Source organism: Echinops telfairi, unplaced genomic scaffold, assembly GCF_000313985.2.
Source record: "Echinops telfairi isolate 266 unplaced genomic scaffold, ASM31398v2 ScPeMD7_7421;HRSCAF=8459, whole genome shotgun sequence".
NCBI lineage: Eukaryota > Metazoa > Chordata > Mammalia > Afrosoricida > Tenrecidae > Echinops > Echinops telfairi.
The window spans coordinates 1,220,312-1,231,585 of record NW_022111321.1 but is presented as its reverse complement, the minus strand read 5'-3'; the positions used below and the strand labels follow the sequence as shown (position 1 = coordinate 1,231,585).

At 39.7% G+C, this 11,274-nt stretch overlaps 1 protein-coding gene across 2 annotated transcripts; it reads right to left on the bottom strand.

Annotated features, from left to right (window-relative positions):
- Positions 1–5,102: 5,102 nt before the first annotated feature.
- On the bottom strand, positions 5,103–11,221 carry P2RY1 (purinergic receptor P2Y1). 2 transcript variants are annotated; one of them, XM_045297754.1, is made up of 2 exons: positions 10,065–11,221; positions 5,103–7,452 (listed from the first exon to the last, which is right to left on the bottom strand). In XM_045297754.1, exon 1 carries the CDS (start codon positions 11,219–11,221, stop codon positions 10,103–10,105), a length of 1,119 nt encoding a protein of 372 aa, XP_045153689.1. In that variant the 3' UTR covers positions 5,103–7,452; positions 10,065–10,102. The 2 variants fall into 2 exon arrangements, with proteins under 2 accessions (XP_045153689.1, XP_004709083.1); XM_004709026.4 differs by having other exon boundaries at positions 5,103–7,437.
- Positions 11,222–11,274: the final 53 nt, after the last annotated feature.

Here is an 11,274-nt window from a genome sequence, read left to right as displayed (position 1 = left end):
AGGTAGCAGATGGACATTGAGCCTCTATTCAAGTATTCCCTCAATGCAAGAACATTGTGTTCTAATAATCCGGCATTGTGTAAAGCTCACCTTCCCAACATGAACACAAAAGACAAAATGAGTGCATAAGCAAATATGGTTAAGAAAGCTAATGGTGCCTGGCTATCAAAAGATAGAGCACCTGGGGTCTTGGGCTTGAAGATAAACAAGCAGCCATTTAACTGAGAAGCAACAAGCCCACATGGACAAAGCACAACAGCTTGTATGATCATGAGGTGTCTATAAAGGATCAGGTATAAGGCATGAAAAACCCAGAACAAAAAAATCATATCCATGTGAATGAGGGGAAGTGCAGAGTGAGGACCCAAAGCCTATCTGTGGGCATTTGGACATCCCCTTATAGAAGGGTCACGGGGAGGAGACAGGTCAGTCAGGGTGCAGTATAGCACCGATGAAACATACATTTCTTCTAGTTCTTGAATGCTTCCTTTCCCCCATGATCATGACCCCAATCTACCTGACAAATCTGGCTAGACCAGAGCATGTACATGGGTACAAATAAGAGCTTGAAACACAGGGAATCCAGGACAGATAAACCCTTCAGGCCCAATATTGAGAGCAGTCATACCAGGAGGGTAAGGGAAAGGTGGAGGGAGAAAGGGAGAACTGATCACAGAGATCTAATATGTCCCCATCCCAGGGGGATGGACAACAGAAAAGTGGGTAAAGGGAGACAGCAGTCACTGTAAGGCATGAAAAAAAGTATAAATTATCAAGGGTTCATGAAGTAGTGTGGGAGAGGGAGGGGAAAAACTGAGGAGCTGATACCAAGTGCTCAAGTAGAAAGAAAATGTTTTGAAAATGATGATGGCAATAAATGTACAAGTATGCTTGACACACTGGATGGATGGTTGGTTTATGATAAGAGTTGTTTAAGTCCCAAATAAAATGATTTATTAGAAAAAAATGTTTTTAAAAGGTGAAATGTCAATTGATCACAAACCTCATTCTGGAATCGTGAATTTCCCAAAGGGATGAAAATATCAACTCGTGCATTTGGAGTTTGTTCCACCAGTTCCGACTGTTAATTAACCTTTGTATTCAGAACTTCTGAAAAGATAGTGTAATAGTGTGAGACAAAAAAGGTCTGATTTGTGAGAGATGCCAGATAGTTTTGGCACCATGACAATGCACCTGCTCATGCAACCATCTCAGTGTGCCAGCTTTTGGGAAAAAACAGCACGCGTCTCTTGTTCCACACACCTTACTCACCTGATCTCACTCTATGTGACTTCTTTTTGTTTGGACAAATGCAGAGGGACATGAAAGGACAATGATTTGATGACATAAAAGAGGTGAAGATAAAAACAAGGGAGGTGTCAGTTACCCAAACAGATAAGTTTGAAAAATGTTTCCAAGAATGGAATCACAGATTTCACAAATGTGTAATAGAAAGTACTTTTAAGTGTAATGGAGAGTACTTTGAAGGTGATAAGGTTGTTTGTAAAAATATATAAATATATAGCTTTGAAAAAAAATCCTTTCTTGGGGGGGAGGGTGTACCACCTCCTATGCATATCTCTGTTCACTGCAGCATAATTCACAATGGCCACAAGCTGAGAACAGCTTAAATGCCCATCAATGGATCATGAATGGATAAACAAATTGTGGTACAATATACTACACAATACTACGCAACTACAAAGAATAATGAAGAGTCCAACAAGCATCTTACAGCATGAATGAACCTTGAGGATATTGTGGTGGGTGAAAGAAGTCAATCCCCAAAAGGCAAATATTATATGGTATCGCTGTTGTGCGATATTAATATATACAGAAAGTGATGCTTTCTTATGGATATTCTACGTGGAAGGAGTGGAGAGGGCTAATCACTTTCTAGATAGCAATTATGTGTAAAATTCTGAAACATATAGAATTTTATAGAAAATATTATAACCCAAAAATACGTGTGTGATTACATAGGAAGGCATGCCTGCATGCATATAGGAAGGCATATTGCAAAGACATGCATGCATATGTGTAGGTGTAGCTGTAGACATATGCCTACACTTATACATACATGTTTGTGTGTGCTGCATATGTGTGTGTGATTATATTTATAATAATGCCCCAAAGGGGCACAGTTTGGAGACTTTCTAGACATATCCAAACACTTTATGGATTGATTTACTGGGTTAAAAGGCTTAGGACCACAGTCTTGTTAAAGGTCAATTGACATAACATGATTCATAAAGATAGTTTCTATATCTTAGTTTGTTAAGTAGTAGTCTGGCATCTAAATTGCTACCAAGTGGTCATCTATGAGAGAACTTTTGGTCTCTACTCGTCTGGAGCTAAAGACCCAGAGAAGAAACGTGTGCACAGGACAATGGTCCACACAAATCCCGACGTCTTCTGACGTGAAAGCAGAAGAACCAGATGGTGGCAGGCTGCCGACCACTACAGACCATTCCAACCAGGTGGACAGTAGAATGTCCTGGGTGGAATTGGAGAAAAATGTAGAACTAAATCCAAAATCCGCCCCAACCCCGCCACAAAATATGACTTACTGGGCTGAAATGGATTAGAGGAACCCCTAAGATTCTCCCTGTAAGAAGCCCTTGGGTGTGGAACCGAAACTGCTCCGGGAGGCCACCAGTCAATAACTGTTTGGGTTTATAAAATAAACAGTATCACCCACGAGTCATTTGCTCTTTCAAACAATGGACAACATGAGACCAAATGGCCCCCACTGACCCCAAAGCAAAGAGGAGAAGGCAAGGAGGAGGAGGGAAGTTGGATATTTGGAAACAAGACAAATAGAATGAAAGTACTCAGAATGCCGACACATGGTGAACAGTGTAACTAATGCCAGGGACCCATTCAGATTATAAACTGTTAAAGGGGAACCAAGTTTGCGATGTAAACTTTCATCTAAAACACAACGAAATACTTAATAACAATGGAAGAATATACTTACCATCTATCATGCATTGTGTGCTAGGCCTCCTGTATATGTTATTTAATTTAACTATCCCAACATCCTATGGGCTGCATATTGCAAGGGTGATTTTTTAGTTGAGGGACACAAAAGTATGAGAGTTAAATTACTTGCTAAAAAAGTTTCCATACACCTGAGTTCCATGGACGCTATCTTTAATTGCAAATAAAACTTGTGATTAGCAGTCGGACACTTACCCAACAGTGCAGCAGGGGCTCCTTAATTGCAAATAGCCATCTTTAAATGTGGGCTAAATGCTTCCTTAAAATTGCTTTGGAAATTCCGAATGGAATCTTCAGAGGAAAATAATAGGAAAACAAACAAACACAAAGAATGCAATTGTATTAGCAACTAAGTATTTAGTGTTTATTTTACAAGGTTTTAAAAAGATCTTTTATTCTGTATTCTTTAAATGCCATGCTATCTCACTTAGTGAATGTGTGGAGAATTAAAGTTTCTTTTAACGATATATGCCCAGAAAGAAAATGTGCACTGTGATATAAGCACATGCAAATCTCTCCATGTTGCAATGTGTTTCTGAAAATAAAATCTTAAATCCTCAGTCACTGAGCTATGAACTTTGATATTTTCTGTTTCATTTGATGCAACAATTCTGGTCATAACCCACCATATTAATTTCATGAGATGCTTTCTCAGTAATGGGCCCAAACTCACAGTTTGAAGAACCCTAGGGTGTGAAAGGAATGTTTGACTAAGAATAAGAAGTTGAGAACTTTGCTAGCTCCATTCTTTGATTGGAATTGAAAACTTTGTTTTACCTGAAAACCAAGTTGATGAAATTAGAATTGCGTCATCTCCAGGGCTCTTTCTGTTTCAGTTTATTCTCAGAGATTTTCCACCTTCATATGGGTAATTTCTCCCCATCATGTAATCAAGAAAGGCATTAACTTTATTTTTGCTTTGTGCTGCACTGGAAGCCCCACACCATACCTTCCAGCACTCCCCTCCTCTGCATCACCCACTCCCGAGAGATGAGAGCCATCAGCTGCTTGGCCCAGGGGCCTGATACATTCATGGCTTTTATTTGGACGATGGGTCCCGGCAACTATGCAGGCTTACAATCTTCAAGGATTACAATCTTCAAGGTCCACCCTTTAGCAACCTAACCTTGTAGAATTCAAACTAGTAGACAGTATTAACAGTGACATCTGCATGTCTATAATGCCCACTCCACCACACTGAGAAGCTATAGTAGATTTACTTTGAATTTAAGACAAGCTTTTTTGTATTTGGAAATGGAAGCTTTTTATACTATTTTGGGGCAACTGAAAGCTGAAAAAGAGAAAATGAAATTTCCCACTTCATTTTAGCGACAGTTTACAGAGCAATACATTAATGTGTAGAGAGAAATCTTTCTGTAATTCTAATGCCAAAATGATTTAGAAAATAAAGATATCATAGTAAATTTCTTTTGAATAAAAAATATATGATCTGTACCGTGGGTATGCACACAGTAAAATACACACGTGCCCACGCACAACCACAAAACTCTACCCAAGCTGATGTTCATGCACAAGGAGTCCCAAATCGCGAAGTGTGGATAGCAAAGCAAATGCTGGACTTAATGCTAAAAAGACTGCAAGATATTTCCATTTTTCCACTGACAGGTCTCTAAGACAGGGCATATGTCTCAGGAGACAGCCAGTATACCCCAAAGCAGGACCAACTTGCACTTACCTTCTCCACCGGAGAAAAAGATGTTTTAAGCTTGTTTCCATTACATTACACACTGCATACACTGTGGAGCACCATGGTTGTTTTGTTTTGTTTTGAATAACCCTGGGCGCCATGACCAATGTTGTTAATAGATAGAAACCACAAAGTATTATTAGTATCATTATCTCCATGAATTAAAATTAGGGACAAGATTTAAGCACAAAAAACTAGTCTGAGATCTATTAAGGTAGCATTCAGTACTTTTGTTCAAAGACTTTGGACAAAGCACAGGGTACTCCTTAAGAAATGCCTGAGTGAGTTCAGTACATCTGAGAGCATTTGGCAGCCTGTATAAAAATAGTTGTTAAAATCTGGGGAAACATCTAAATCTTAATCTGATGTAATAACATAGAAGCCACCAAAAAACGTTTCGTACTTTTATTGAGTCTTCTTCAGATTTAATTATCTACTGTAAGTACAATTCCAGTGACCAAGATTATACTGAGACTCTGCTATTACTCTAAGACTGATACAAAGTTGGTCACCATGCCTTACACACACACACACACACACACACACATTTTTGCACACTGCTGCATGCAAACTCTACACGATCATAGGAAATGGACATTCTTTTTTCTTAAAAGCACATTTAAGCACAAAAGTCTGGATTTTTTTAAACTACCGCCAATGTAGATAAACCTGAGAAAGCTCAAAAGGTCAAGTAACACTGTTTCCAAACTGCTCATCCAATGGTGCTATTAATCACAAAGATCTATTTTAATTTTTATCGATTACAATCACAAATATAAAAATAAACATTTCTGCCAAAGCACTAGAACATACTATAATTCAAATTCACAAATGTAGATATATAACATATATTCCCCTTCATATTCACTTTTGATGATACATATAATATACTGTACAACAGAATTTTTAAATTTTTAACAGAATTCAGCAGCCACATAATATATGTACAGTTATCACTATACAACTTTGAATTAAAATTATCAAATAAAAAAACCTATGGAAATTAATAGCCATGTTGAATTTGCTAGTGTGCTACTTAGAAATTTCTACTCCAAGAAATGAAGACCATGTGATTTGACCTGGAAAAGCACAACACCAAAATGTAAGCAGAACTCAGCAGCAGTAGATGCTTCACCAGCTGCCTCTTTCTTATCCTATCTCCTATCTAAATTCAAATGTATCTGTAATGCCCACTCCACCAGACTTTCAAAACATAATAAAACGACTTTTGAATTTAAGACGTGATCTATGCATTTGGAAATGGAAGCTGTGCCATATTTGGAGGCAAAATTTAAACCTCCTGACAGAAGAGTATAAACTTTTCTGTAATATCATATAAAATGTAGACAATGCAGGCCTCTTTGCACTTACTAATTATCTTATGCTGGTTTGGCAATGAATTGCTCCTATATAGAAAGAACCCTAATCAAACAGCTAAACATGCAAAAATATTTCTAAGAAAAAGTGATTTATTTGTATGACATCTGTTGATTTTCATAGCTGAGACCCACCCACCCCCAAAATCTGAAGACTTTGAGCATTTCAAGATGCTGAAATTTTAACAGCATCACAACATACAATTCTCATTTTATCTATGAATCATATATACAACATTGTGACACATATTATACACTATAATAAATATAATTTACATGAAGTATGTTGGATCATTCAATAAAATTTTTCATTATGTACAGTGAAGGACTGTGATCTTCACCAATAAATATTATGATAGTTACAGTTTGACCAGCAAAGTTAAAGCTTCAAAAGATCTGCAATTAGTAGTACACCTTTAAGCACTGCCACTAGTTCAACTGCAGCTGCTGCAAGTACTGGCCGCTTTGGTATCCAAAGGCAGTTCAGATTCTGTCCGAAGCAGTCCAAGTAAAGAGAGGCTTATGGGTCATGGATACATGTCCCAGTTGCTGACCTCATAAGGATTTTGACTGAAGAGTTCTGGAAAAGAGCAGATCTCAGAACCTCTATCTGTCTTATTTTTTGGTGCTTTACCATAACTTCTAAAGTCCCAACCAATGATGTCATGCAATCTTCTTAATCCATGCAGAGAGGTCTGGAGGCAAGAGTCTCATAGTTGGCTGAATGGTAATATCCTGGGTTTTAACTCCAAATCCTGACTCATGCCATATCTCTTTTAAGTTTCTTTTTTCTTATCATTTCAATGTAAACTCAAAGGATGTTCAAAGAATCAAAGAGGAAAATTTTTTGAGTCATCGAAAACCTTGAATTTTGAGTTAAATATTTTTTTCAGGGCAAAATTTTGTTAAATGATAAATTCTAAACTTTGCACTGCTCTTTCCTCCAAAGATTTTGCCCTTACTATTAACACACTTATTTATAACACTATATGGCATGAATCAGCTTTTCAACTCAAACGATCACCATTTCCCCCTGAACCTCTGAATGTTTCCATCATCAGTGCAAGACTCTTTCCAGAGACCTCTTTTAGCTTGGAAGGGGTCAGGGAGACCATTTTTGTTACTCCTTGGTTATCATTCATGTCATTGCTCTCTAATGTAATGCAAGGGACTAGGGAAAAAACACTTCAAGGAGAAACACAGCATTTCTAGTCATTGTCTAAGGTGCCTTCTCTCTGGATCCACACTCCTAAAGAAGGATCCACACTCCTAAAGAAGACGGCTCTCCGGAAGGTGAAGCAATGTACTAACACAGACTCGTGCTCTAAATCAGGCTGAGCATCCTGAGACCTAAAAGGAAGAAAACTAAAGTAAATGTGGAAAAAAAAAAAGAGAAAGAAAAGAAATGTGCACCATTAACCTGAACATTTAAGTATGGCATAGGCTTTGAAATGACCATTTGGTCTGTTTAGTGACATTGATCTTAACCCACTGGGCATGATGTTTGACAGGGTCACAATAGTAAGGACATTATTTTAGGCCATGTCTTTCACAACACTACAACAGACAATGCTGTTTGAGCGCAAGGAAGTGAGACCCTAGCTAATTCTTCCTTTCCCCCCAATGAGGAGGTGTAGTGGGACACTTCTATTCTGCAAAGGTTTCTATAGTTCTCTGCAACAAGAAGAAACCGGTTAATAAGAATGACTGCTCAGGAAGGCTACACAGTTATTCTTTACTGATTTTAATAGCTGGAGATTGGGTAAACTGAGGCAGCCCGAAGAATTAACTGAAGGTCTCACACATTTTCATTTAAACTACATGATGCAAGGACTCAAATTAACCCTCACTTTCACAGGACATGAAGGTCCTTGCTTAATTAGCATATTGGTCCATATTACTTTATTTATCAAGTGCTCTCAAACCATGCAGTGTATACATTACTCCACCACCAATTCCAGAGTCTTATGTTGGCTTTGCTTGTACTAGTTTTCCCAACTAACAGTTTTTTTTTTACACTGCTTGGGGTATTACTTATGTTACCTCACATAATCATTGTGCTATATATAAACTGTGACTACTTCAAAGGCTAAATGTGCAGCAATATTTGTTGAAAGTTTTTATAAAAATGCTATCGTATTTCCCAGACTTAAAAAAAATTACTGTCAGAGAAATGATAAAGTAAAACACTGATCAATAGTCTCCTCTTTCAACACAGTAAGTAGCCCCTCTCAATTTCCACCTTGAGCTTTCCTCAAGTACTCAAATACTTCCTACTTCTCTTTCCCACGTTTGTCTCCTTTATTTTTTTAGATGAGATATAAAATCCATTAAGAATTGTAATGGTTCAACTTATCAGCACAACCTCTAGTCTTCAGCGGACTTCTCCATCTTCTTTACACATTATATTTAATGCTGTCAAACAAAGCAAAACAGAGCGTTTTGCATACTAATTTCAATTTAAACTAGGGTCCTCAGTTTTAAATGCCTTTCCCATCCCCTTTTGATATTTGAGAACGTGTGTGAAGGCTGTGCTTTATGAATGACTGTCAACCACGCCCCCTCAGGTTCTATAGGTATCTTCACGTCTCAAAAGTTTGGCTCACGACTCTTTGCTTCCAGGAAAGAACTACGTTAGTGGCTGTATTTGCTAATTAGAAAAAATCTGAAGAATATTTTTACTTTATGAAAACAAGGTACAAAGCAAAGGTGGAGTTCTGCATTTGTCTAGCAGGAAGTTGGTAAGAAAGCAGAGCACCCTCCTTCCAAGCAGTGCATTCCCAAGCTCCTTGCCCTGGCCCTGCACCCTTACTGTCCGATCTCAGCTGCCGTACCTTTGAACTCTTTGGACACTATATGCTATTGCTATTTCAAGTTCCATGTATTATCTGGTATGAGTTAGTAGATATTTTGTGGCCTAGAGAGGCTTCAACATATTTACCATATATATTAATGTTAAGTGCTTCTTCATGTTATTTTGTCTTATGAAAGGTTTCTTAGGGAACACTGTTCTCTGGGATGGCAGGTAACCTGCATTAGCTTCCTGCTGAGCATCTTGTCAACCAACTAAACCATTCCACTCTGATTAAACTTTGTTCTGTACTTCATCTGTGATTTCAAAAATTGTTTTTACAGATGTGAATGAGCACTTATCCCGGAACATAAACAAACTCCTACGGCAGTTCACAGCAGTGGTGTAAGTAAATACCCTTTATCACAGGAAGTTTAAGAGAGTTCATGGTGTTTACAAGGAAAATACATGCACTTGGGTTATTTTGAATGCATGTTTTCAGGAAAATAATTAATGTGGGTATCCACCTTCAAACATTTGGTACTCCAAAATACAGAGAGTTTTCCAGAAACAACGAGGGAATGTTCACATTTCCAGGCTTTGAATGTGTAAGTTAACTCAATTCCCCAGAGAAGCTCAGTCAACTCCAACCTTAGCCTTATAAGACCCCTAAACAGAAAGCCAGCTCAGAAATCTCTGTGCCCTGCTGAGTAAGCTGAGCTAAATAGCTTGTTACACTGCACGCCAGCTTTTTGAAAACGCAGAGCTTCAACCTGTTTCTAGTGGATCCCCACAAACAATAAGGTCAGAGGAACCACAAACTAGTTTCAAGTGGTCAGATTTTTTGCTTTTTGCTTTGCCTGTTTGAGAAGTTAATAGTATCGGATTGCTACAATATTCATGAGCACACATGCTTTAAACGATTGGGTGGAGATATAAAGAGAAGTGTGTAAATTTTAAAGGAAGATTAAAAGGTAAATGTTTAACTAGGACAGTATTATTTTATGGTCCACACTTCTAGCTAGAAAGGAGTCCTTAAAAGCAAACCCGAACAAGCTTTGATGTGGATGTGGGTATTTCTAGTCCAGTCTCCCTCCCCATTTAAAAATATCTTAGGCTGAATTTCTTCTAATCTTCCTAAGAACTTAAGGGGGGAAATTCACTTGACACTATTGGCGCATCCTACCATGTCACAAGAGAGAGATCTGGAGTGTTCTTCTGCCTTCATAAGCTTGTGTCTCCATTCTGCTTGAACTCAGATAAAATATTGAGCGTCATATCTTCACTCTTGGACTGCAAATTCGCCTCACTTCTTCTGGAAGCTTTCCTGGTGGCCCGGGAGAGTCTCCTTCTGAAAGTATCTCCGGCCAAGAAATAAAGAATAGGGTCCACACAGCTGTTGAGACTGGCCAGACCTCTCGTGACCTGATAGGTGGCATACACGCGGTCGTTGAAGGCGCACATTTCTCGGGTTTGAAAATCCAGGCGGGCCCTCAAGTTCATCGTTTTCATCACATGGAAAGGGATGTAAGACACGGCAAAAACGGTCAGTACAATAATCACCAGGTAAATGGATTTCCTCCGGAGAGGCGAGTTGTCCAGGTCCTTGTAAATCAAAGCTTTCACAATTAAGCCATAACAGCCCAAAATCAGCACCAAGGGGACACAGAACATGGCTACGGTCGTGCACATGCTGTAGATGAAATAGCTTCTCAGGTATTCGTCCGAGGTGGTGTCATAGCAGGTGGTTTTGTTTTTCCGTGGCCCCGTGCCAGAGTAGAAGAGGATGGGGGAGATGCCCACCACCACGGTGAGCCACACCAGCACGCTGACATAGACTGCGTTCTTCTTCTTGAGCCTGCCCAGCGACTTGAGGGGATAGACCACCCCGCTGTAGCGGTGCACACTGATGCAGGTTAGGAACAAGATGCTGCCGTAGAGGTTCACGTGGAAGATGAACCTCTGCAGTTTGCACATGGCGTCCCCGAAGATCCAGTCTGTCTTGTTGAAGTAGTAGAAGATAAGGGCGGGCAGTGTCAGCACGTACAAAAAGTCGGCCAGGGCCAAGTTGAACATGTACACGGAAATGCCGCTCCAGGGCTTCATGTGGAAGACGAACATCCAGATGGCCACGCTGTTGCCCAGGAAGCCGACGATGAACACCAGGATGTAGACTGCCGGGAGGTAGTAGAACTGGAAGCCGGTCTTGGTCAGGGAACATCTGTACGAGGGCACGGCGGCCGCGGCGGTGGAGGCCAGCGTGCCATTCCCCCAGGGCGAGCCGAGTCCCACCAGGAAGGCGTCCGTCCCATTGGGGACCGCCGGCCACAGGACCTCGGTCATCTCCTCCCCTACTTAGGCGGCGGTTCCTAGAGGCAAGTGGCAGCGAGCAAGCG